Source organism: Carcharhinus amblyrhynchos, chromosome 1, assembly GCF_965287045.1.
Source record: "Carcharhinus amblyrhynchos chromosome 1, sCarAmb.v2.hapA, whole genome shotgun sequence".
Classification (NCBI taxonomy): domain Eukaryota; kingdom Metazoa; phylum Chordata; class Chondrichthyes; order Carcharhiniformes; family Carcharhinidae; genus Carcharhinus; species Carcharhinus amblyrhynchos.
In genome coordinates, this window is record NC_137324.1 from 177,224,534 (window position 1) to 177,251,941 (window position 27,408).

The 27,408-nt window shown below is 44.5% G+C and overlaps 1 protein-coding gene and 1 pseudogene across 2 annotated transcripts; both read right to left on the minus strand.

The window, feature by feature from the left end:
• Positions 1–1,185: 1,185 nt before the first annotated feature.
• On the minus strand, positions 1,186–14,026 carry LOC145350869 (tRNA methyltransferase 10 homolog A-like). Of its 2 annotated transcripts, none has more exons than XM_080200266.1 (8): positions 13,960–14,026; positions 12,915–13,156; positions 11,327–11,489; positions 9,759–9,830; positions 7,513–7,587; positions 5,496–5,645; positions 5,169–5,274; positions 1,186–2,224 (listed from the first exon to the last, which is right to left on the minus strand). In XM_080200266.1, exons 2-8 carry the CDS (start codon positions 13,148–13,150, stop codon positions 1,956–1,958), a joined length of 1,071 nt encoding a protein of 356 aa, XP_080056392.1. In that variant the 5' UTR covers positions 13,151–13,156; positions 13,960–14,026; the 3' UTR covers positions 1,186–1,955. The 2 variants fall into 2 exon arrangements, with proteins under 2 accessions (XP_080056392.1, XP_080056402.1); XM_080200276.1 differs by lacking the exon at positions 13,960–14,026 and adding an exon at positions 13,357–13,479.
• An 11,556-nt stretch (positions 14,027–25,582) lies between these two features.
• Positions 25,583–25,676, minus strand: LOC145351163 (U6 spliceosomal RNA; annotated as a pseudogene).
• Positions 25,677–27,408: the final 1,732 nt, after the last annotated feature.

Consider the following 27,408-nt stretch of genomic DNA (forward strand, 5'->3'; position numbering starts at 1 on the left):
CTTGCAGGTGGAAGTAAAAATTCCCATGTCGCTACTTCGAAGGGGTTTTGGCCAATATTTTATCCCTTATCTTAATGGAATAGAACTGATTACCTGGTCATTACCACATTGATAGTTGTGGGAGCTTGTTGTGTGTAAACTGGTACTACATTTCCTGCCCTAACAGCAGTGACAGCACTTAAAGTCCTTCCTTGGCTGAAAAGTACTTTGGTACATTCTGTGTTTGTGAAAGGTCTTACGTAAATGTTAGCATTTCTTTATAGATGTTTCACTCGTACAAGGGTTAATCTTTCTCACCTCTGTGTGTTCTTCCTAATTATAGACACCTCAACTAACTGGATGTATTATAATTGCTGTACTGGCAATGGTAATGCACTTTTGCTTATATGTTACTCAGATCATTTTCCTGATTGCATCACAAAATAAATCTTTTCAGCTTTTGAACATGAGGCAGTCAATGTTGTTCTGTCAACAAGGAACTTACACTGACTTTACAGATTGATCTTTGCACAGTGAATGATCATGGACATTGATTATACTGTGTTGCCTGCCTGCTTTATGTTGAATGCTATGAATAAAAAGTTACGATGAAACATCTGTCGTATCTGTTTGCTTCTGTCATTGTTGACTCCAAGCCTCGTGCAAAGTTTGTTATTAATGACGCCTGTGTCCAATCACCCATGGGAGGACATGATAGGAAAACGCAGTTTCGGAATCCAGTCTTGCCTTTTCCAATAGTTTCACAGTTTTCATTTGCCTTAGAAAGTGACCAGTGAGGTTCACCCCCACACCACTGTTACCCTTCATACAAAGAGCAGCAGAAATCTGGAACCTTCTCCGTTGCCCTTTAGTGTCAGAAGGGCTAGCAGGGTACAGCTGGGTGGAATTGTTGTCAGTTCAGGCTCAATGGGCCAAATGGCCTCCTTCTGCACTGTAGGGATTCTATGATCTCATGAAAAAGTTGTGCAAAGAAACTTTGCACAGGTCAACTGAAAATGTCAAAACTATGTTAGGCAAGTGTACTAAGGATTGCAAAACCAAGACAGGATGATAATGCAAAGGTATAATGAAAGCACAAGAACAAAAATGAAGATCAGTAATGACTGAATTAAATAGTGGAACAGGCTGAAGGGGTGGAATAATTTCCTGTCGAAAGCCCTCAGGAACTACAAAATGCTCAGCAAGTAAGGGTGTGAATCAATTTTACTGCATTACTTCACATCTTCTGAATCAACAGGACCCAAGTAAAAGAAATAATTAATTAAAAGGTAACACAGCACCTGTCATTAAGAACAACCATAATTATATTGAAGCCAACGTGACTAGCCATTGATTCCAATGTACGTTAAGGTTTCATACTGATATTAAATACTATAACCACACTGTCATTGAATGACCATGAGTATTGCTCCTCTGAAAATCAATTCTTCTTATAACATTAGCATTTTGCAGTAACTGCAGGCACCTGGAATTATAGAAATACTGCAAGAGAATATTAGTTTCTGAATCAGCTACCTTTGTGTGCATACCTTATGTACAAAGGTTATATTCACAGAGAACACTTCAATCTGGATGAATAAATATTTTCAATCTATTCAGTCATTTTATAAAGCAATTAGGCACTGCTCTGTGCACAATCCAGCTAGAATCCATTTGGGCTAAGTTAGAGCAACTAAAATACCAGTATGCATGTTGGCAATGACTACAGGCATTGCAATTTTCAATTCCAAAATCTTTAAACACAATTCTAAAACTCCAATGGAGTCATGAACATATAAATAACTAGCGATCTTGCTTAAAATATATTTGTCAAAAAAATATTTCTCTGAACTCACGGCATCCTGAGTGTGAGGATACAAGAAAGAAATGTCATGAGGGCAATTCAAAAGTCCTGCTTTTGGATCAGTTTAGCTGTAGCAAGGTTCAAAACAATGTTTAGTCAAATAGGGAGAGTGTTACGTTTCACCATCTATGTCTTCACTTATCTCTGTGCCTTGCTCTTCACACTTTAATTTACTGGGCTGACTGTCTTCTTGGGCAAGAGCTTCTGATGCTCCTCTCCCATTGTCTGTAGAGTCACAAATGTTGCAGTCATCTTCAGCCTCCTTTTGTTGTGTGCTGGCAGGCAGGCAGGCAGGGACCGCTCCTTTGCGTTGTGGCAGCACAGTGAAGAAAGCTTCTTGCCAGTCCTGCTTCTCTAAATAGGCTAGGATTATCTCAAATACTGCGGGGACAAAAGCAATCCTCATTTAGATACCAGACAGCAGAATGAACATAGCACTTAATTATAGAACATAGAGCAGTGCAGCAAAGGAACAGGCCTTTCAGCCCATGACTTTGTGTCGAACATGACATCAGAACTAAACTAATCCTGCCTGCCTGCTCTTGATCCAAATCCCTCTATTCCTTGCATATTCATGTGCTTATCTAAAAGCCCCTTAATCACCCCTATCGTATCTGCCTCCATCACCATCCCTAGCAACACTTTCCAGCCACCTACTAGTCTCTGTGTAAAAAAATTTGCCCCTCACATCGCTTTTGAACTCTCCCCCTCTCACCTCAAGTACCCCCCCCGCCAAGTTTTAGACATTTCAACTCGGAGAAAAGGTTTTGTCTATGCCTCTCATAATTTTTAGATTGCTGTCAGGACTTTCCTCAGCTGTTCCAGAGGAAACAATCCCAGTTCGTCCAGGCTCTCCTTATAGCTCATACCCCCTAGTCCAGGCAGCATCATGGTAAACCTCTTCTGTACCCTCTCCAAAGCCTCCACATCTTTCCTGTAATGTAACAATCAGAATTGAAGGCAATACTCTTTAGTGCAGCCTAACCAAAGTTTTATAAAGCCTCAGTTGTGTGCTATGTGGTTGCTGCACTCAGTGGAATGGGCTAGCAATGTATCAAGAAAAAGCAAAGGTGAGTTTTGTTCATGTGTAAGCAGAGCCATGTGGCTCCTAAGGGCCAGGACAATGATCAGTCCCCACACCTACTTTGCTTGAGTCAACTGCCTGGCCCAAAGATGATTCTCCCTATACTCTTGAGTCAACACTCCAGCCCCAAAACCCCTACTTATTTTCCATGTTGTTTTCCTTGAGGATAGTGCATGTAACAAAAGGATGCAACTGAGATCACCAAACATCTGACCTGTATCTCACCATCTGGGCACCTTACTGTGGTATTTTACAGCACCTGAGGTGACAATTCAGCTGATCCTTTGAAAGGGCAATCCGATTTGCCTACTGTTTGGATGCTTTCTCTATTATGAATACAATTTCCTTCCCTTTACGTATTTATCCAATTCCCTTTGGTAGGTTATTACTGATTCTACTTCCACCACCCTTTCAGACTGTCTAGATTCTAGATCGTAATACATTCTAGATCTTAATACATTTTAGATCTTAACAGAGTCAGAGAGGTTTACAGCATGAAACAGGCCCTTTGGCCCAACTTGTTCATGTCACCCTTTTTTTTAAACCGCTAAGCTAGTCCCAATTGCCTGCATTTGGCCCCTTACCCTCTATACCCATCTTACCTATGTCTAAACGCTTTTTAAAATACAGAATTGTACCCATCTCTACTAACACCTCTGGCAGCTTGTTCCAGACACTCAACACCCCATGTGTGAAAAAATTGTCCCTCTGGACCCTTTTGTATCTCTCCCCTCTCACCTTAAATCTATGCTCTCTAGTTTTAGACTCCCTTATCTTTGGGAAAATATATTGACTGTCTAGCTGATCTATGCCCTTTATTATTTATAGACCTCTATAAGATTACCCCTCAGCCTTCTACGCTCCAGAGAAAAAAAAGTCCCAGTCCATCCAGTGTATCCTTATAATTCAAAACATCAAGTCCTGGTAGTATCCAAGTAAATTTCTTCTGCACTCTCTTTAATAATATCCTTTCTATAATAGGCTGACCAGAACTGTATATAGTATTCCAAGTGTGGCCTTACCAACGTCTTGTTCAACTTCAAGACGTCTCAACTCCTGTATTCAATGCTCTGACCGATGAAACCAAGCATGCTGAATGGTCCATTCGGACCATTGAGTCTGCACTGACAACGATCCCACCCAGGCCCTATCCCACAACCCCACATATTTACCTTGCTAATTCCTCTAACCTACACATCCTGGCACACTAACGGGCAGTTTAGCATGGCCAATCAACCTAACCCACACACTTTAGACTGTGAGAGGTCCAAACCGGAGCACCCGGAGGAAACCCACAGACACTGGGAGAATGTGCAAACTCGACACAGACAGGTGACCCAAGCTGGTAATTGAACCCAGGTCCCTGGTGCTGTGAAGCAGCGGTGTTAATCACTCTGCCACTGTGCCACCCTATACATAAAGGGCCACACAACAGACTTGTGAGCAAAGTTAGAACTGGTGGCACTGTAGCAACTTATACAAAATTGGCTGAGTGACAGGAAACCGAGTAACGGTGAATGGATGTGGAGGAAGGTTTATTGTGGAGCTCCCCAGGAACTAGTGTTAGGATTTCTGTTCTTCCTGATATATATTAGAGACCTAGATCTCGGCGTACAGAGCACAATTTCAAAATCTGCAGATGATAAGAAGCTTGGAAACACTGTGAGCAGTGAGAAGGATTGCGTCAACATGGAAAGTCGTAAGTGAGAGCTTCAGTTATAGAGAAGGATTGGAGAAGTTTAGACTGTTCTCTTTAGGGAAGTCTGTGATGGAGATATTCAAAATCATGAGAGGTCTGGAGAGAGAGCAGATAGAAAGAAGTTGGAAAGAGTGAGTGGATAGATGCTGGAAGAATCGAGAACAAGGCGGCACAGACTTAAGGTAATTGGCAAAAGAAGCAATGGAGATACAAGGAAGACCTTCACACAGCAAGTGGTTAAGATCTGAAATGCACTGCTTGAGTATGGTGAAGGCAGATTCAGGGATAACTTTCAAAGGGAACGGTTCATTACATAAAATGGAAAAACCTGCAGGGCTGTGGGAAAAGGGCCAGGGAATGGCAAGGTGAATTGCTCCTTCAGAGGGCCAACACAGACCCAAAAGGCCAAATGGCCTCTTCCTGTGTTGTAATTTTTGATACTATTCTATGATCATTTGAATAAAATATATGATCTGTACATTAAAGACAGTAGTGAAACTATACATCCTTATCACAGAGGAAACTCTTGTTATGATACTTACCGTGATTTACAGTCAACACTTTGCGACTATCCATTTTCACATAATTTCCAAGGGGCAGTTGGGCATGTGCGATTCCCAACTCCAGTGCTTTATTGTACGTTATACCCTGAAATATAAGCCAGGGAAATGGCAAAGTAAGTAATGCTGAATCCATTTTTCTCAAAGCATCTCATTCTCGATCGCGTGGAACTGCAGCTTCATTGAGCAAGCATTAACAATAACTTGAATTTCTACCATGCCATTAAAGGACTGCAACACGTCTGCAGTTCCTTAGCTACCACTCATCATAGAATGCTAGCCTTGCAGCAGGGAAGATGCACAGTGTACCTTATGGTGATTGTGGTCCACCAAGCCACCAATGATGTAAGCTTTTGTTGCATCCAGATCATTCAGCACATTAGGAGAATCAGAAGTCAGATAAACCAAGTCTTCCTTCTTCATTGCTTCACTGAAATGCTCGGAGGTGACAGTGATTCCCTAATAAAGTCAAATTGCAACTAAACATGTCACTGTCATTCGCAATTCAACAATAACAGCTTGCATTCATATCTCACTTTTCACACAATAAAACATCCCAAGGGCATTTCGCGGCTGTGCTACCAATCACTGCATAAAACAGAGCCACACAAGGAGATACTGGGGCTGATGAGAGGCTCACTTTAGGGAACGTTATAACAGGAGAGAAAGGTAAGGGAGGCAATGAGGTTTATGGTGGGACTTTCAGAGTGGAGGCCTAGGCAGCTGGAGGCATGGTGCAGTGATTCCAATCAGGGTCATAGAGGAAGAAGTCAGGAAACCACAATTAGAAAAGTGCAGAGATCTCAGAGGACGGGAGGGCTGGAGGGGGTCACACAGGCAGTGAGGGGTGAAGCCATGAAGGGTTTGGAAAACAAGGATAAGAATTTTATAATTGATGTGTGCCCATTCTGCAAGGTTAGTGAGCACAGGCACCTTCAGGTGAATGGGATTTGGTGCAAGTTAGGATTTGGGCAGCAGAATTCTGAATAAGTTCAAGTTAATGGAGGGTGGAAAACTGGAAGCAACCAGGGCAGAGGTAACAAATCAATGAATTTATGAATGCAAGTGAAATTCTCACACTTTGTAAAACAAAAAGGAACTGCATGCATTGGTTTTTAAATATATTCATTGCTCAGCCCTACACAGTTTAAGCTTAGATTCCAGGTAAAGAATTATTTCCTTTGTGGCACTTTCCTCCCCGTTGCTTCCAAGTACTTTCACCAGCTTGTTTCAGAGTAGGATTGGAGGAGTTCTGGCAGTAGGTGATTTTCTCACCCAAAAGAAAAGTCACAAAGTGGACACCAAGAAGGGAGGCTAAACCTTCGAAAGGATGAGCCTGACTGTTTAATAAAAAAAGGAATTCAAACAAATAACATCCTTTCTGCAGTAAATCACTAATTTCGCAGTGGCAACACTAATGAAGTTGGTTCCTTTTCCTTACGAATTGTACACTATCCCCAACCAGAAAGACAGGCACTGTCTAAGCAAAACTTGTCAAATGCTGAAAGCGGCTCTCCTTTGTTTCCCTGTCCGCCCTGCAGTGATCTATAACTCTATCTTCCTGGTAACTTCAATCAAAAATCTATTAGGCGAAAAAACTAGTTGCAGGCGATTGCTGCACTCTGGCACCCCTGCAATGCAGAATATCGGGTCTGAAAAGCCTTTCCTTGTGGGACGGAATGTAGACCCCAAATAGTTTAGGGTGGCACTGTGGCACAGTGGTTAGCACTGCTGCTTCACAGCGCCAGGGACCCGGGTTCGATTCCCGGCTTGAGTCGCTGTCTGTGTGGAGTTTGCACATTCTCCCCATATCTGCGAGAGTTTCATCCGGATGCTCCGATTTTTTCCCACGGTCCAAAAGAGGTGCATTGGCCATGTTAAATTCTCTCTCAGTGTACCGAACAGGCATCGGAGTGTGGCGACTCAGGGATTTTCACAGTAACTTCATTGCAGTTTAATGTAAGCCTACTTGTGACTGACTAATAAATAAAACTTTAACTTTATTAAAACGAAACACACTGAAACTCGAGCAGTGAGTTAGTGGTTACTGCTAACCACTGGTTAGCAGTACTGTGGTTTCTCTGAGCATCAAGGGGATTTTTAAAAATTCATTTTATGGGACCTGGGCATTGCTGGCTGGGTCAGCATTTACTGCCTGTCCCTAACTGCCTTCCATTTCAGGGGACAAATCAGAGTCAACCACATTGCCATTAGATCTCAACACAGTGGAAACAACACCTGGTGACTGCCCTGCCAATCACCCATCGGTTCAAACCTTAAGTTAGCAATTTCTGTTTCGCAACAGTTGCGTGAAATTTCTTCATACCTTCCAGTTGACCCATCCTTTGTCATTCTCATCCATATTCGTCTTCAACTGTCCACTATGGCTGGTCAAATACATCTAAAGAGAAATGAGAATGGGAATTAAAACTTATTCAAAGTGTAGCATCAGGATTAAACATCTTACAATGCCTTATCAAATCTCAAAAACACCTGAATGTCCTTCAGTCATCTGGATTACACTGCCTGTTCTTACTTAGGTCAAATATGGCAGTCGCTTTTGCACACAGCCAGGCCCTACAAAGAATACTACTGATTTTTCATTAAACAGCACCATGGGATCTTTAGTGTCCACTGGAATAGGTGACTAGGTCCTTGACTCTCATCTCGGTCACAAGACTCCTGGTACTGCAGGCCCCTCTCAGCATGCTATGAAGTCTGAGCTTTGACTATGTCCTTAAGCCATGATGTGGAGATGCTGGCGTTGAAATGGGGTGGGCGCAGTAAGAACCTCACAGCACCAGGTTGAAGTCCAACAGGTTTATTTAGATCACAAGCTTTTGGAGCCTTACCTGAGGAAGGGACAGCGCTTTGAAAGCTCATGATGCTGTGAGACTTCTTACTATGTCCTGAAGACCAAGGGGATGTTTTGAAGCTTCAGGCATGGAGATAATGATGATTATCAGGTAGTACATTCACACTACTTTCTTTTCTCCTCTTCCTCATTTGTCTATAAACTAAAACACTTTCAGGTGGTGCTACTCACAGGCCAACAGGCAATGTGCTCTAGACCCACTGTATCTTCCTGTTGTCATACTTTCACACTCTCAACTCCCAGAACAGCAGTAATTGTGAAGTTGCATAATGTAATGGACTTATTGTCTATTGGTAATATTCTGTTAAGATCCTGATCCCTAATTATTGATAAGTATGGAATTGATGTATTTTTAAATATTTTAATCTACATACTTTAATTCAGCACCTGATTCAGAACTCAAACAAGCCCCATCAAAGATTCCACAACTGAGGGAATTTTTTCGAGATGCCTCTTCAGATTTATTCCTCCTGTGCCGGTTATAGTTACTCCTACCAAGAGATCTGCTGTCATTGTATGTTATGCTTTGTTTATTAGAAGCTACCATTTTACTTATGGTGATGAACGGAAACCAACTTTGAAAGTCGGCCTTATGTTTACAATTCTTAGTGGTTTAGGTTCATAGCGATTTTATGTGGCAGGTGGGGAGGGGTGGAGCTGGCTATCATTATCAATGCTTCAGTCTCTCAATGAGAGAAGTAAGTATGACGAAGAAAGAGGAAACCTCTGATCAGGGAGTAGGCCAGGTATCATCAACAGTTTAAAAATGGAACAACATAACCTGGGTTGCTTCTGGTATATCAGACTGAAATTATTGTTAATCATAGGATCCTTACAGTGTAGAAGGAGGCCATTCAGCCCATAGAGTCTGTACCGATCACAATCCCACCCAGACCCTATCCCCATAACCCCATGCACTTACCCTACCTAGTCCCCCTGACACTAAGGGGCAATTTAGCATGGCCAATGGGGGTTGGACTATGAAGAGAGACTAAACAGACTGGGTCTGTACTCGTTGGAGTTTAGAAGGATGAGGGGGGGATCTTATAGAGACGTATAAGATAATGAAGGGGATGGACAGGGTAGAGGTAGAGAGATTCTTCCTGCTCAAAAAGGACAGCAGGACTAGAGGGCACAGCCTCAAGATAAGGGGGAGGGTGCAGTTTAGAACGGAGTTGAGGAGGAACTTCTTCACTCAAAGGGTGGTGAATCTCTGGAATTCTCTGCCCGTTGAAGTGGTGAAGGCTACCTCGCTAAATATATTTAAGACACAGGTAGATAGGTTTTTGGTAGGCAAGGGAATTAAGGGTTATGGGGAGAAAGCAGGAAAGTGGAACTGAGCCACTTCAGATCAGCCATGATCTTGTTGAATGGCGGGGCAGGCTCAAAGGGCTAGATGGCCTACTCCTGCTCCTATTTCTTATGTTCTTATGTCTAACCCGCACATCTTTGGACTGTGGGAGGAAACCGGAGCACCCAGACGAAACCCACGCAGACACGGGGAGAACGTAGAAAACTCCACACAGACAGTGACTGAAGCCTGGAAATGAACCTGGGTCTCTGGCACAATGAGGCAGTAGTGCCAATCACTGTGCCACCGTGCCACCCCATTATTATGTTTAAGAGAATGGCAACATTTTCAGGTTTGTGTATTTCGGCTTTCTTGAGATAAAAACTAAAATAGCACCAAGACTCACCTTTACAGGATGCGCTGCTTTTCGGTTTTCTGCGTAACATCTTTGAATCTGTTTATGCAGCTTCTTGACATCCTAGAATTTAAAAAAAACTGCTTACAAGCTCATTTCACTTTCCCAATATGCTAATTTCTTTCTTCCCTCAATTAAAAAACAATCCACACACAATAATACAGGGTCAGTGGGGAAAACAAGAGACCCAGCCTAAATCTGTACACAGCTACCACAATCTGCATCCCAAATTCACCCATCGGATGTTTGTGATGCCGGGTCGGGGGGGGAGGGGGGAGAAGAGAGAGAGAGAAGGGAGAGGAAGAGCGAGAGAAGGGAGGGAGAGGAGGTTGTTCAATTTAGAGCCTTCAGTTTTCAATCTTTTCTCCCATTTCACGGGCAGCTGAAGTAACATTTCAAAAAAGTGTGCGCAATCACAGGCATAACGTCTATCCTGTCATGTCAGGCACACTGCCTGACCATCGACTTTGTCCTCAATACTCAGAAACAGGAAACACGGGATGTTATTTCACCTGCTGAGTGCAGTTCTGGACTCCATATTACAAAAAGATTGAGACTTTTGAAAATGCAAAAAATGGTTTTCAGAGACGATACCAGAATAGATGAACGAGCAGGGGTGCCTTTCTTTAGTAGGGAGAAGGCCAACAGGAAAACCTCATAGGTGCCTTTGAAATGATAAAGGGGTTTGATAAAGTAGACATAGAGAAGATGCTTCTACTTGTGGGGGAGTCCAAATCTAGGGGTCACTAAATGGAAGATTGTTACCAATAAATTTACGAATAAAACTATAGAAAGCATTCTTCCTGGTTGTATCACAGGTTGGTATGGCTCCTGTTCTGCCCAAGACCGCAAGGAACTACAAAACATCGTGAATGTAGCCCAATCCATCACACAAACCAGCCTCCCATCCATTGACTCTGTCTACACTTCCTGCTGTCTTGGCAAAGCAGCCAGCATAATTAAGGACCCGCACACACTCCGGATATTCTCTCTTCCACCTTCTTCTGTCGGGAGAAAGATACAAAAGTCTAAGGTCACATACCAACCGACTCAAGACAGCTTCTTCCCTGCTAGACCCATTCAGGCCTTTGACTGGATCTACCCTGCATTAAGTTGATCTTTCTCTACACCCTAAATATGACTGTAATACTACATTCTGCATGCTCTCCTTTCCTTCTCTATGAATAGTACACTTTGTCTGTATAGCACACAAGAAACAATACTTTTCACTGTATGTTAATACATGTGACAATAATAAATCAAATCAAAATCAAAAATCTAATAGGGAATTCAGGAGAAATTTCTTTACACAGAGAATGGTTAGAAATTGTTACCACATGGAGTAGTTGAGAAAAATAACATAAATGCAGTTACAGGGAGGCTGAATAAATGTGGAAGAAAGGGATTGAACTTCTTAGTGCAGTGACTTGAAGTAGAAAGGGAGAAGGCTCATTTGGAGCACATATACTAGCACAGATCACAACCCTGGTCTTTTTCTGTACTGTGCGTTTGATGTAATTCTACATAAAAACAGCACAACTTCTGTCACTCCCCCTCACCTTCAACACCATTAAACCATCAAAGCTGCAATCCAGTGCTACACGAAGGTTACTTGGAGTGACATCTCTCTTAAAGCGTTTCCTGGCAGATTCCTCACGCCCTTCCTCGCTCCGAGTTTGACGTTCTAATTTTCTTTGAAGTTTCTTCTCTTTTCGTTTTTGCCTGGCCCCCCAGAGGAGGAGAAAGATTAGTGGAAAGAGTTTAGTTTAGACTTTGAATATTGCACTGTTAATGAGTGAAAGCAAAGAAGCTGCTAGCTTGGCTACTTCTGGTTATTCAATGTACTTGCGCAGAATAGCATGTTGTGATGAAGGGTACTTCACTTGAAATGTTAACTCTGTTTTTCTCTGCAGATGCTGCCTGATTTGCAGCGTATTTTGTTTTTATTTTAGACTTCCATCTCTACATTATTTTCCTTTTGCAATATCTCTTATAAATGTTTGTCTCTTTTTTTCCCACTCCTTCTTAATCCTATTTTTCCCTTCTCTTCATTTCACTTTGTGTGTGTGAGTTAGTGCTGAATTAACTATTCTAACTTGACTAGCTGGTTCAGACTCTGCATGGATCAAGGATTCTTCAATGTTTGATAAAGTTCTGACGAAGGGTCATCCAGATTCTGTTCTGAGAGATGCTGTCGGAACTGCTGAGATTTTCCAGCATTTTCTGCTTTTGTTTCAGATTCCAGCATCTGCAGTAATTTGCTTTTATGATTCTTCTGTACGACTGGTTGATGAGGTACGCATTCACTGTAGTGTTCTGACTCTCTAATCACCACCCATTCCACTGCAATAACCCAGAGAAAGGCTGTGAGCAAATGCAAGATGAATGAATAGTGAGGACCGCTTGTTGAGCAATGATTACAGAAAAGTTTAAAATTAGTTTTCATTTCAAAATATTGTTTTTTTTTGAAAAGAGTTTAGAGTTAACAGTTACAACTTCACATAATGTTTCAATAGATCCCATATTCAGCAGGACATTTATTTGTAATCTTTGGGGGTCCATAGGTATTCAGGTGTGTCCCCTGATGGGATCCACATCATGGCTGGAGAGATGTTCTGGTGGCAGACATGGAGGCAAGTTACTTGTCTGCTTGTCCTTCTAGAGAGCAGGCTGTAGGAGCGGTGCGGTGGCACAGTGGTTAGCACTGTTGCCTCCCAGTGCCAGGGACCTGGCTTCGATTTTCGGCCTTGGGTCACCATCTGTGTGCAGTTTGCACATTCTCTCCATGTCTGCATGGGTTTCCTCCGACAGTCCGAAAGATGTGCTGGTTAGGGTCATGCTAAATTCTCCTTCAGTGTACCGAACAGGTGCCGGAATGTGGCAACTAGGGGATTTTCAGTGTAACTTCATTGCAGTGTTAATGTAGGCCTACTTGTGACACTAATAACTTTAAAAAATACATGCTTTTTGATTTTTAAAGAATGCAGATTAAAGTTTTTGCAGGAAAGTAGGCAGAGTTCACAAAATCCAATCCGTACAACAGCAGTAAAAGTCCCAGAATTTTGTCTTATTCATTCACTGTAAATCAGCAGGCCCTGCAGTAATTAAAGTGGAGAGGTTCTTATACGATATCATTCCGCCACTTACTTGCGTTGCTCTTTTTGGTCCTTCCACTGTTTCTCCCTCATTAACTTCTTCATCTGTCTTTTTGACATGGGCTCAGTTCTCCCCATATTCCAAGCATTCTCCTTCAGTTGACCATCCTCTTCCATGGCTTTGGATTCACAGATTCCGTACTCCTCCAGTCTTTCACCACTTGAATCCCTGGATTTTGCAAAGGCCGCCAAAGATTCTGTCCCTTGTCCGTATGCCTCAGATGCCATGGTTACCTTGGATTTAGAGATAATACACTGTGTCAGCAATATTAAATGTTGAAAAGTAAACTAGTTTCTGAATTAATTTACGGACGGGTTCTTTCACACTTTCTTTAATCGTAGAATCCTTACAGTGCAGGAGGCCATTCGGCCCATTGAGCCTGCACCAACAACAATCTCACCCAAGCCCTATCTCTGTAACCACATGTACTTACCCCACTAAACCCCCTGATGCTAAGGGGCAATTTAGCATGGTCAAACAAGCTAACTCAGCGTGTGGGAGAAAACCCACGCAAACACAGGGAGAACATGCAAACTCTGCACAGTCACCCGAGGCTGGAATCGGACCCGGGTCCTTGGCACTGTGAAGCAGCAGCGCTAACCACTGTGCCACCATGTGTAGAGACACTTAAAATTATCCTACAGATTTGCCAGTACGTTACTAAAAGAAATTCTGAAAAAAAGGTGTGTTTGGGGGGGGGGGGTAGTCGATATGAGGGCGGTGGATGGGGGGGGGGGGGGCGGGTGGATGGAGGGTGGTGGATGGGGGGGGCGGGTGGATGGAGGGTGGTGAATGGAGGGGGTGGGTGGTGGATGGGGGGGGGGTGGATGGGGGGGGGGGGGTACCGGGGGGCTGCGAGGGAGGGGTTAGGGGGCGAGGGAGGGGCTGGGGGGGCAGAGGGGATGCGGGGGGGAGGGGGTGAGAGGGAGAGGAAGTGGGATTTATTTCCATAGCAACAGCCAGAGCCCCGCCCACCAGCTCGGGGCAGAGTCGGCGCCGTTCCGGTGCCCCCACCCCGCTCCCCCGTCTCTCTCACCGGGTCCGCTGCACCGACAGTCCGCCGCCGCCGCCCGGCTCAGCAGCCGCAGGAAAACCCCCCCCTCCCGGCCCCACACTGAAACCCCGGCCCCGGTCCCGCTCCCGCTCCCGCTCCGAGCCACAGACAGGCCCGGCGCCAACTGATGGCGTCATCACCCCGCGACCAGCTCCACATGGAGCTCCTAACAAACTCCAACCTCCCATTACAAACCCAACACTCACCCCAGAGTCCCATTACAAACCCAACACTCACCCCAGAGTCCCATTACAAACCCAACACTCACCCCAGAGTCCCATTACAAACCCATCACTCATCCCAGTGCCCCATTACAAACCCAACACTCACCCCAGAGTCCCATTACAAACCCAACACTCACCCCAGTGCCCCATTACAAACCCAACACTCACCCCCAGAGCCCCATTACAAACCCAACACTCACCCCAGAGTCCCATTACAAACCCAATACGCACCCCAGTGCCCCATTACAAACCCAACACTCACCCCCCCCCGAGCCCCATTACAAACCTAACCCCCCCGTGCCCCATTACAAACCCAACACTCACCCCCAGTGCCCCATTACAAACCCAACACTCACCCCAGTGCCCCATTACAAACCCAACACTCACCCCAGAGTCCCATTACAAACCCAACACTCACCCCAGTGCCCCATTACAAACCCAACACTCACCCCCGAGCCCCCATTACAAACCCAACACTCACCCCCCGAGCCCCATTACAAACCTAATACTCACCCCAGAGCTCCATTACAAACCCACTCACCCCCAGTGCCCCATTACAAACCCAACATTCACCTCAACCTCCCATTGCAAAACCAACACTCACCCCAGACACTCATTGCAAACCCAACACTCACTTCAACCTGCTATTGCAATCCAAACAATCATCCCAACCCCCCAATGCAAACCCAACACTCACTCCAGAGCCCCTTTGCAAACCCAACACTCACCCCAACTTCTCATTGCAAACCCACCACTCACCTCAGAGACCCATTGCAAACCCAATACTCCCCCAAAACTCCATTGCAAGCCCAACACTTACCCAAAAGCCCATTGCAAACCCAACACTTACCCCAGTGCCCCATTGCAAACCCAACACTCACCCCAACCCCCCATTCCAAACCCAACACTAACCCCAACCCCCCATTGCAAACCCAACACTCACCCCAACCCCCCATTGCAAACCCAACACTCACCCCAACCCCCCATTGCAAACCCAACACTCACCCCAACCCCCCATTGCAAACCCAACACTCATTCCAGTGCCCGATTGCAAACCCAACATTCCATAGCCCAATTACAAACCCAATACGCACCCCAGAGCCCCAGTGCAAACACAACTCTCATCCCAGAGCCCCATTGCAAACCCAATAGTCAGCCCAACCTGCCATTGCAAACCCAACATTTGCCCCGGAGCCCCATTGCAAATTCAACACTTGCCACAGTGCCCTTTCATAAGTCTTTTCATCCCAATGTCAGTGAGTTTCTGCAGAGAGTAGGAATAAATGGGTAATTCTTGGGTTGGCAGGCTGTTAGTGGTACCAGAGGAATCTGTGCTAGGTACAGCTGTTCACAATCTATATGAATGATTTTGATGTGGGGACAATCGTAATATTTCCAAATTTGCCAATTTGGGGACAATTTTAAGGCTGTGTTAGAAAGATTCTTGACGAACGAAGGAGCGGGGGCTAGGCGGGAAAATGCTACGATCTTATTGAATGGTGGAGTAGGCTCGAGGGGGCGAATGCGTAGCTGGTATGTTTGTGTCAAGCTTCCCCAGGGCACTTGGGCACTGTGCATGAGAATCACAGGAGTAGGAGAAGCAACCGGTCTCAGATAAAGGTTACATACTACAGATGCTGGAATCTGAAACAGAAACAGAAAATGCTGGAAAATCTCAACAGCTCTGAAAGTATCTGTGGAAGAGAGACTAGAGCCAATATTTCAAAGGAAGGGTCATCCAGACTCCAAACGTTGGCTCTATTCTCTCTCCACAGATGCTGTCAGAGCTGCTGAGATTTTCTGTTTTTGCAACTTGTCTGGGAGTGGAGAATAAAATGGACTATCGGCAAAAAAAGGTGGAAGCAAAATCTACAGGCAGTGCATTTTGTGAAGGGAGATGGGCAACACGTGGGTGGCATGATAAGACCCCACTCCCTGGCATTCTCACACATGGTCGCTGCCATTCATAAATCTTTCCCTGCGCGGAAAGGAGGCTGGTAGTAAACATGATTGTTGCAAAGGGAAGCCGTGTCCATGGCAACGGCAGATGTGGTTCTGTGACGGCATAATGGCGGGAGTGGGATAAAGGTTGGCTGGAGGGAGGTGGGAGTGAGCGCTCTTGGCTGGAGGGAGGTGGGAGTGAGTGAGCACTCTGGCTGGTGGGAGTGAGCTCAGAGAGAGAGCAGAGCTGCTAAATCCACTTTCCACAGCTGCCTGTCCTTTTGTTCATTATTAACATTAAAGAGGATGTGTGAAAAGCGACTGAAGCTTGCTTGCGAGCAGAAGCTGCCCAACGTCTTATTAGTCGTGGCCTTCTTCACAATTAGTGCCTTGTTTTACGTATACCCGTAAGTATTTTAACCACAGAGTGCGTGGTCAGCGCGTTCTTTACGGATAAGATTTATTTCGAATGCATTTTTTAAAATCAGGTCTAGGTCATAAATCCCAACCACATTTTTATCTTTGAGTCTGAAAGTAGCGCGTTCAAAGCCCCCTTTAGAATTTCAAGCAGGAAATCACTTCGACCTACTGGGGGAGTGCTGCACTGTCATTGGGTGTTGAAGTTGCCTTTGGGATGAGTGCCAAGTCTACCCTCTTAGGGGCAGCATACTTCCCCACTTGGACAATATTCATTCTTTGCTCTGCAACTCTTTAACAAGATTGCCTGCTCCTTACTACCTTGTGGATTGCAGGAGCTCCCTGCCTGCTGGGAATATAGAAATCAGGAGTAGGTAAGTTCAGATCTTCCAGGCTGCTCTGCTACTCAGACCATGGCTGATCTCCCCCTGGTCTCAAATCCATCTCTCCACCTGCTCCCCATATCTCACTTCCCATTTTCTTCATGAGAACTATATCAATCTCCCTCTTGAAACCACTCAATGATTCAGACTCCACCACGCTTTGTCTCTGACTCTGTCTACACTTCCTGTTGCCTCGGCAAAGCAACCAGCATAATCAAGGATCACACTCACCCCGGGCATTCTCTCTTCCACTTTCTTCAAATGGGGGAAAAGATACAAAAGTCTGAGAATATGTACCAACCAATCTGAACAGCTTCTTCCCTGCTGCCATCAGACTTTTGAATGGACCTACTTTGCATTAAGTTGATCTTTCCCTACACCCTAGCTATGACTGTAACACTACATTCTGCATCCTCTCCTTTCCTTCTCTATGAATGGTATGCCTTGTTCTGTGTAGCGCGTGAGGAATAATACTTTTCACTGTGTGTTAATACATGTGACAATAATAAATCAAATCGGAAAGCTATGGGGCAGTAAGTTCTGCAAATTGACAACCTTCTGGGAGAAATAGTTCCTCTGCATCTCGGTTTTAAATCCACTACCTCTTTAATCTATACCTGCGACTTTCTGTGATTATGAAAGGTGCTATAGAAAGGCAAATTTTTGTCTATTTTTGAAATCATGTTTTAAAATTAACCCCCCCCCTCCCCCAGTCCCACACCCAAATAATCATCATGTTAAAATAGCCTGGGATGCATAATATGGGCAATTTACATATTAAAATGCAAAAATTTTTAAAACTCATTTGCTGCAGCTTAACTATCTCCTGAAGTTTTTACAATGTTACATTTGACAATGTCCCTGTGAATATTGCAGTTGGTATCATTGCTCCCCAGAAGGAACATTGACAGTTCACATTCTGGAAAGTGAAGATTGTAACTTCATTAAGCTGATAAACAGCAAAGGCATTTTCGGGGGCATATGATTTAGTCTGTGGAAACAATGTGGTTGAACAAAGTCACGTCTCACTGATCTGTCAAAACTGCTACGCTGACATTAAGAAGGAACAATGCCATAACAGCGACATCATAGAGCCATTTTAACCCGTCATAATCTTCTGATTCATAATTTATCGTTACTTAGAATGTACAGCACAAAACAGGCCATTCGGCCCATCTGCTCCATGCTGGTGTTCATGCCCCATATGAGTCTCCTCCCATCATGACTCTTCTCACTCCAGCAACATATCCTATTCCTTTCTCATCTTGCTAGTTTCCGCCTAAATGTATAAATGCTGTTCACGTCAGCTGTTCATTATGGTCGTGAGTTCTGCATTATCACCACTCTCTGGCTAAATAAGTTTATCCTAATTCCTGATTTGATTTATTTGTCATTATCTCATAGAACATAGAACAGTACAGCACAGTACAGGCCCTTGATGTTGTGCCGAGCTTTGTCTGATCCCAAGATCAAGCTTTCCCTATTATTCTGGTGTGCTCCATGTGCCTATCTAATAACCGCTTGAAAGTTCCTAAAGTGTCCGACTCCACTATCACAGCAGGCAGTGCATCCCGCACCCCAACCACTCTGAGTAAAGAATCTACCTTGGACATCCCTCCTATATTTCCCACCATGAACCTTATAGTTTTGCCCCCTAGTAACAGCTACATCTGCCGGAGGAAATAGTCTCTGCATGACCACTCTATCTATGCCCCTCATCATCTTATAAACTTCTATTGAGTCGCCTCTCATCCTCATCCACTCTAAAGAGAAAAGCCCCAGCTCCCTCAACCTTTCCTTAAAAGACCTACCCTCCAAACCAGGCAGCATCCTGGTAAATCTCCTCTGCACTCTCTCCAATGCTTCCACATCCTTCTTATAGTGAGGTGACCAGAACTGCACACAATATTCCAAATGTGGTCTCACCAAGGTCCTGTATAGTTGCAGCATAACCCCACAGCTCTTAAACTCAAACCCCCTGTTAATAAATGCTAACACACTATAAGCCTTCTTCACGGCTCTATCCACTTGAGTGGCAACCTTCAGAGATCTGGGGATATGAAGCCCAAGATCTGTCTGCTCCTCCGCGTTCCTCAGAACACTGCCATTGACCCTGTAATCTGCATTCAAGTTTGTCCTACCAAAATGAATCACCTCATTGTTGTCAGGGTTAAACTCCATCTGCCACCTTTCAGTCCAGCTCTGCATCCTGTCAATGTCTCTTTGCAGCCTGCAAGAGCCCTCCACCTCATCCGCTAATCCATCAATCTTGGTGTCATCAGCAAATTTACTAACCCACCCTTCAGCCCCCTCTTCCAAGTCATTGATAAAAATCACAAATAGCAGAGGACGCAGCACTGATCCCTGTGGGACACCGCTGGTAACTGGCCTCCAGTCTGAAAATTTTCCCTCCGCCACCAAGCTCTGGATAAGTAACTGGCTATCTCTGGCTATCTAGACAATCAGTCAAATTTCCTTCTATCCCACACCTCCTCACCTTCTTCATGAGCCTATCATGGGGAAATTTATCAAACACCTTACTAAAATCCACGTATACGACATCACAGTGGCGCAGTGGTTAGCACCACTGCCTCACAGCGCCAGGGACCCGGGTTCAATTCCAGCCTCAGGTCACCATCTGAGTGAAGTTTAAGCATTCTCCCCATGTCTGCGTGGGTTTCCCCTGGGTCCACTGGTTTCCTCCCACAGTGCAAAGGTATGCAGGTCAGGTGAATTGGCCATGCTAAATTGACCCTAGTGTCAGGGAGATTAGCAGGGTAAAGACAAAGGGTTATGGGAATAGGGCCTGGTGGGATTGTGATCAATGCAGACTCGATGGGCCGAATGGCCTCCTTCTGCACTGTAGGGATTTTATGATACGATAGGATGGAGAAATGAACAGATAATTTGCTCTCCTTCAGCGATTTTCAATGGAACATGAAAGGTTTGAACATGTCTCTCTCAGGCATAAAATTACAGTTGAGTATGTTGTGAAAACACTTTAGTTTGTAATTTTTTAAACTATTTTTAAAGCATGTTGATATTGTAAGGGCCTGTTTAGTAGATCTTGCTAAGATGCTCAGTAAGGTTGGGCCATTGTGTTTATTGGTAACATGTTACTATTTACATATTGATAAAGTATAGCCCAATCTAGGAGCTAACCTCGTGCTAACATCTCCTTGACTCACCGCATACAACTTTGCCTTCTGTCATGTCTATCTTAGCATTATACTGTGGGTGATACAATTTGCCATTCCCACAAAATCCTTATTCTGCCAATTACCTTTACACTGCATTATATAAGTGGGGCAGTTTGTAAATCTGCAATGACTAGGAACATGTTGGCAATAGCTTGATGAGAGAAGTATGTTATTTGATTTGATTTATTATTGTCACATATTTTGGGATACAGTGAAAAGTATTGTTTCTTGTGTACTACACAGACAAAAGATAAATTGTGACCATTCATTTGAGAAGGAAAGGAGAGGGTGCAGAATGTAGTGTTATAGTACAGTCATAGTTAGGGTGTAGAGAAAGATCAACTTAATACAAGGTAAGCCCATTCAAAAGTCTGATGGCAGCAGGGAAGAAGCTGTTCTTGAGTTGATTGATATGTGACCTCAGACTTTTTCACAAGGGAAGAAGGGGGAAGAGAGTTGCATGGGGTCCTGGCTGCTTTTCCTAAGCAGTGGGAAATGTAGATGGAGTCAATGGGTGGGAGGCTGGTTTGCGTGTTCGACTGGTCTTCGTTCACGACCCTTGTTCAGATCTGCAAGGTGCCGTAATAAGAACAAAAAATGCTGATGAATGGTCACAGACGTGAAACATTAACTCAGTCCCTCTTCCCCAGACGCTGCCTGACCTGATGAGTATTTCCAGCATTTTCTGTTTTTATTTCAGCTTCCCAGCACCTGCAGCGTTTTGTTTTGGCACGGTGCTCTTTGAAGGAACGAGCGAATGCACTTTTGTATTTTCAAGGGTGACGTTAGTAAGCAGTTACTGAATAAACTATTCCAACAATAGTGGAAACCTCTAACTCTTTCCACATCCCCCCCCCCCCTGTAAAATGAATTGTTGAACTTGGGGTTAATCGGAAATTGTGACAGATATTTTGTAGGGTGAGTCTATTAAGGGTTTCGTAACTGGGGTGGACAAATGGAATTAAATTACAGGCTATACCCTAATTGAATGGTGGAATAAACAGGCTCAGGACACTGACTGGCCTCGTCCTGTTGCTATGTACCATTGTCAGTCACTGGGGGGAGGTATCTGTAGAGAATCGAGTATGTATTTTAACAAGGCAAATGGAATGTTGACCTTTATTTCAAAAGAAGCGGAACATGAGAATAGGGAAGTCTTATATAAAGTTCACGAGTGGAATTTTGTGAATAGTTTTGGTCCCCTCATCTAAGGAAAGATATACTGGCATTACAAGTGGTCCAAAGAAGATTCGTTTGGTTGATCCTGGGTACGGAGGGATTTTCTTATGGTGGGTAGCTGAATAGGTTGGGCCTGTACTCATTGGAGTTTAGAAGAATGAGAGACGACCTTATTGTGACACATCGGATTCTCAGGGGGGTTGACAGGGTAGACGCTGAGAAGGTGTTTTGCCTTGTGGGAGAGTCTAGAGGGGATCATCTCAGAGTAAGGGGTCAGATATGAGGAGGAATTTCATCTCTAAGGGGAGTGAATCTCTGGAATTCTTTGCCGCAGAGGGCTATAGAGGCAGAGTCGTTCAGCATGTTCAAGGCTGAGATAGACAGATTTTTAACCAGTCTGGGAATTGAGGGTTGTTGGGATAAGTTGGGAAAGTGGAGTTGAGAATTATCACATCAGATCAGCCATGATCTCATTGATGGCAGACCAGACTCGATGGGCCAAATAGCCAATTTCTGCTTCTACGTCTTATGAAAACTGTCTGAAGTATATCACTGAACTCTTTTCTTCTGCTTCGTTTTCAGATGTATGTGGTTGCTTCGCAACTTATCAATGGCTGTACCCATCATCCAAGCAGTCTTTGTCATAAGCTGCTGTATTAACTACTTAATTTGCATCTTTATAGATCCTGGAATTCTCTGCAGAGGTAATGTCGCCTGGAGCATTTAAGATGAGTACAAACTGGAATGGAGTCACTGTGGCTGAACTGTGGGATTGATGGAAGGATGTGACTCACTGGATGTTGCAAAACTTGCTCCTCTAAATAATCCACAGGCTCTTAATTTTGTGCCTTGTCCTGATGTTATGTTCTGGAATTTTAAAAGGGAGTGCACGAACAGAAGTGAATATAAATCTTTGAAAGCTGGCTCGGAAGGGCGGAGGTTTGTTGAGGCGGGGGGGGGGGCACTTATGATGTACTCCTGTTCAAAAGAACAGTATAACAAAGGTGTTGAGGATGATCATGGAGGAGATGTCATTGCCTATCTTTTTTTGATTACGGGTCTGTGGGTTAGGAAGTTCAGGATCCCGTCGCAGAGGGAGGGGCCAAGCCCTAGGCCACAGAGTTTGGAGATGAGTTTTTGGAGGGGTGGAAGGCTGAGCTGTAATCAATAAATAGAAATCTGCTGTGATCTAGAGTGCACTTCTTGAAAGGTAGAAACAGTTTTATGGCCCAAAACTTTCAGAAAGTTGTCTGCAGACAGACAGACAGACGTAGGCAATTCAGAAGCTATTACCTCCCATAGCCAGAACAAAAGAGAGAAAGAACAAAGCAGATGTACCCATGTTGCTTTAGAAGTTGTGAAAAATATGTGAATGCCTCCAGACAGCAACATCACTGCTTTCATGCATGTGGGGATTTGTAAAGGAAGTCAGTCTATCGCTAACAGTTTCACTCATCAATAAATTTGAGAGAAGGAAAAGGTAGGACAGGGACCCAGGGAGACGGAGGAAATGAAGAACACCTTGGTAAATATATTTCTAAAAGACGAGCCATGACAGGATGCAAAATAACAAATGAAAAATTTGGATGCGTCAAACTGATCTCTGAGGCCGTCGATTCGAGTACTCCTGACAAAACAAATCTGAAAAATATGTCCCCCTGCCTCAGCACTGACACGGCTGCAAGTGTCAGGAAGTAAATGAGGGGGTGAGAAACAGACAGGTTGAGAACAGAGATAAGCCAAGGGTGGCCAGTGGCAAACACTGAGCAGCAAACTTGTTGCTTTTCCATTTCCACCATCTCCTCCTCCTCCTTCTTCCGACACACTCGGCTGCTTTGTATTAACCTCATTTTTGGTTCTCCAATCACTTGTTTGTCACAACAGTAGTAATTTTCGAAAGCCGTGATGTGGAGATGCCGGCGTTGGACTGGGATGGGCACAGTAAGAAGTCTCACAACACCAGGTTAAAGTCAGACAGGTTTATTTGGAATCACGAGCTTTCGGGGCGCTACTCCTTCATCAGGTGAGTGGAGAGGTAGGTTTCACAAGCACGGCATATATAGACAGAGACACAATTGCAAGACAATGGTTGGAATGCGAGTCTTTTCAGATAATCAAGTCTTTATGCTGGTGCAGACAGTGTGAGTGGGGAGAGGGATAATCACAGGTTAAAAAGGTGTGAATTGTCTCAAGCCAGGACAGTTAGTAGGATTTTGCAACCCCAGGCCAAATGCTGGGGGGTTACACATAGTGTGACACCTGGTGAAGGAGCAGCACTCTGAAAGCTCGTGATTCCAAATAAACCTGTTGGACTTTAACCTGGTGTTGTGAGACTTCTTACAATTTTCAAAAGGGAATTGGATAAACCCTTGAAAGGAAAGTCTTTGAATAGTTATGGGGCTGGAGCGGGGTTGGGGGTGAGACTAATTGAATGGCTCTTTCAAAGAGCTGGGAGAGGTACAATGGGATGAACGAGCAGCGACTGCGCGGTTCTCAGTGTTTTCTTTTGTTGTAGATCCTGATGACCCAAACTGTTTACTGGAGGCAGAGGAAGTTACAATCAACGGGACCACCTTCATAAAGAAATGGTGCCAAGTCTGTAGGTTGTTCCGGCCTCCACGCTGTCGACACTGCTTCACGTGTAACGTCTGTGTTGAGGTAAGAGTTGCTATAACGTTTTGTGTCGCAGTTTTTTTTTGTATCTACTTTTAAACAGGCAGGTTGGTTCCAGGTATGGGTTACTGCCCATCTCGATTGGGCTGCTTAGAGTTCTGAAAGATCACTCCAACCACAAAACCAGGAACTCATTTGTCCTCTGCTTCCTTCAGCTGCTGAAAGACTGACCCAAGCCAGGAATCGAACCCTGACCCCTGGTGCTGTGAGGCAGTAGTGCTAACCATTGTGCTACCATGCCTCCCTAAGGGGAGAGGGGTAGATGGCTTTCTTGCTCACCCTTGACTTGATGCCAAGAGACTTCTTGAAGCCAATGTCAAGCATTGATGGGGCCCAACTATATAATGCTGTAACCCTGTCGCTGGTGTTTCTGTCGTTTGAGGGGACGGGAAATGCCCAGGGGTGATGGAGTCTGCAACTTTGGGCTGATGGATATGATTCACGCAACCTATCTATGTTGGGCTGTTGCTTCACTAACCTGTAGGACAGTTCTTCCAACTTTGGCACAATCCCCTAGGTCATAGAGTCATAGAGATTTACAGCTTGGGAACAGGCCCTTTGGCCCAATTTGTCGATGCCACCCTTTTTATTAACCCCTAAGCTAGTCCCAATTGCTCGTGTTTGGCCCTTATCCCTCTATACCCATCTTACCCATGTAACTGTCTGAATGCTTTTTGAAAGACAAAATTGTACCCACCTCTACTACAACCTCTGGCAGCTCGTTCCAGACACTCACCACCCTCTGTGTGGAAAAAAATTGCCCCTTTGGACCCATTTGCATCTCTCCCCTCTCACCTTAAACTTATGCCCTCTAATTTTAGACTCCCCTTACCTTTGGGAAAAGATATTGGTGATAGTATGGAGGACAGACAAGGGGATTAAGGGTTATGGGGAGAAAGCGAGAAAGTGGAACTGATCCACTTCAGATCAGCCATCATCTTATTGAATGGCGGGGCAGGCTCGAGGGGCTAGATGGCCTACTCCTGCTCCTATTTCTTATGTTCTTATGTATGTTTTGGGGTAAATTGGTTTGGGTGTGTCTGCGCCTTTGGGTCCTCATTTGATGTTGAGTAGCCTGTTGGGTTTCATTCAGTGCCACTGTCGGGCTGCCGGTACAGATCTGTGCAATTTCCTTATAGTCTGTCTTATCCGGAAGATGGAAAAAAAGCTTAATTAAAGTGGAATAAAGTGAGAATGAAATAAATTGTAATGGAGAAAGCTGTGTGTGCACGTAGAAGAGAAGTAGTTAAAAAATGAATTAAGGTATGAAACTTGCAGCACTGTGTAATGACATTTTCAAATATTCATTCAACAGAATCTGGATCATCACTGTGCTCTCATAAATACCTGCATCGGAAAAAGAAATTATCGCTTCTTCTTCTTATTACTGCTTTCCCTGGTGTTCTTTAATCTTTTAATGCTCGGTTTCTGCTTGGCCTACGTGTTTTTGAACACTCAGGAAGATTATACAGTTGAAAAGATCATCAAGTATCCTTTTATTGGAACTCAAAGGAAGTTAAATGGGAACAAGTAGCAATTCCAAGAACCTTTGTTACAGTGGATTCCAGTACGATGTAGCAGACATTGCAGAGTTAGTGAACGCTTCACGAATTTGCGTGTCATCCTTGTGCAGGGGCCATGCTAACTTTCATTCCCATTTTAGTATATGCATAAAACTTCACAGGAATGGGCTATTCAATGTTTCTGCTCTGCATTAGTCTCCTCCCACTTTACATCATTTCATGTATCAACCTTTCCAGCTTATTCCTTTCTCACTCATGTACCTATCTAACATTATGATGCCGTTTATCTCGATGGCTGACCAGAAGTCTCTCCCGCTCCTACCGTCAGTTATTGGTGCGCTAAAAGGATTTTCAGGTCGATGCACTATCTGTTTGGTTGTGTTATGAATGAGCTTTCCTTGGCCATCGAGTCGTGAGGTGACTTCTATTTTTCCCCGTGTTTATGGGTATGTTGATTATGTGAGGGAGCCTGATGCATTTGTGCAAGGTGATGTTGCTATGGGCTACAGTGTGGAGATTCAGGGTGTTTAGATTTTAAAGAGTTTCATTTTCATAGCGGAATCAGCCACATTGTGATTGGTTGCACAAAGCAGGGACGTTAACCATGTCATTCAAAAAAAAGATTGGCTACCTTCAGTAGGATTCACAGCGGATTTCGCCCTCCCACCCCTCTAAACACAAACACAGGACAGAGATCCTCATCCCTCGTTCTTGGAGTTGGTGGAATTCTCTCCACTTGCCTGGATGAGTGCGGCTCCGACAACACTCGAGAAGCTCAACACCATCCAGGACAAAGCAGCCTGCTTGACTGGCACCCTATCTATTACCTTGAACATTCATCTCCTCCACCACTGACACACAGTGGCAGCCGTGTGTACCATCTACAAGATGCACTGCAGCAATTCAACTCGACTGCAGCAACTCACTGCAGCTCCTGAGATAGCGCCTTCCAAACCCTCAACCTCAACCACCTGGAAGGACGATGGCGAGGGGTGCATGGGAGCAACACCACCTGCAAGTTCCCCTTCAAACCACTCCTCCTCCTCACTCGCAAATCCATCACTGTTCCTTCATTCTCCCTGGGCCAAAGTCCTGGGAATTCCTCGCTATCAGCACCATGGGTGTACTTACACCAGATAGATTGCAGCGGTTCAAGAATGCAGCTCGCCTCCAACTCCTCGAGGGCAATTAGGGATAGGCAATAAATGCTGTGAAATAATTAATTTAAAAAAGTTAGGCTGGATAGGAAGCTTGGCCTGAGGCCTGGTGCTAGTTCCATGATGGCCTTGAACTGCAGAGTTGAATTTCCAATACATTGGAGCTTGATATTGAAATTTTTTAAGAACATAAGAAATAGGAGCAGGAGTAGGCCATCTGGCCCTTCGAGCCTGCCCCGCCATTCAGTAAGATCATGGCTGATCTGAAGTGGCTCAGTTCCACTTTCCCGCTTTCTCCCCATAACCTTTAATTCCCTTGCCTACCAAAAATCTATCTACCCGTGACTTAAATATATTTAGCGAGGTAGCCTCTACCACATCAATGGGCAGAGAATTCCAGAGATTCACCACCCTTTGAGTGAAGAAGTTCCTCCTCAACTCCGTTCTAAAACCACCCCCCGCCCCATCTTGAGGCTGTGCCCTCTAGTCCTGCTGTCCTTTCTGAGCGGGAAGAATCTCTCTACCTCTACCCTATCCATCCCCTTCATCATCTTATATGTCTCTATAAGATCCCCCCTCATCCTTCTAAACTCCAACGAGTATAAGCCCAGTCTATTCAGCCTTTCTTCATAGTTCAACCCCGTCATCTCCGGTATCAGCCTAGTGAACCTCCTCTGCACTCCCTCCAAGGCCAATATATCCTTGCGCAAGTGCGGCGACCAAAACTGCACACA

Coding starts and splice junctions, on each gene's coding strand:
- LOC145350869 (XM_080200266.1), bottom strand. CDS start 13,150: ATGGCATCTGAGGCATACGGACAAGGGACAGAATCTTTGGCGGCCTTT. Junction 7,588..9,758: donor AAGCAGCGCATCCTGTAAAG/GTGAGTCTTGGT, acceptor ATTTCTCTTTAG/ATGTATTTGACCAGCCATAG. Junction 5,275..5,495: donor TGGACCACAATCACCATAAG/GTACACTGTGCA, acceptor CTTATATTTCAG/GGTATAACGTACAATAAAGC.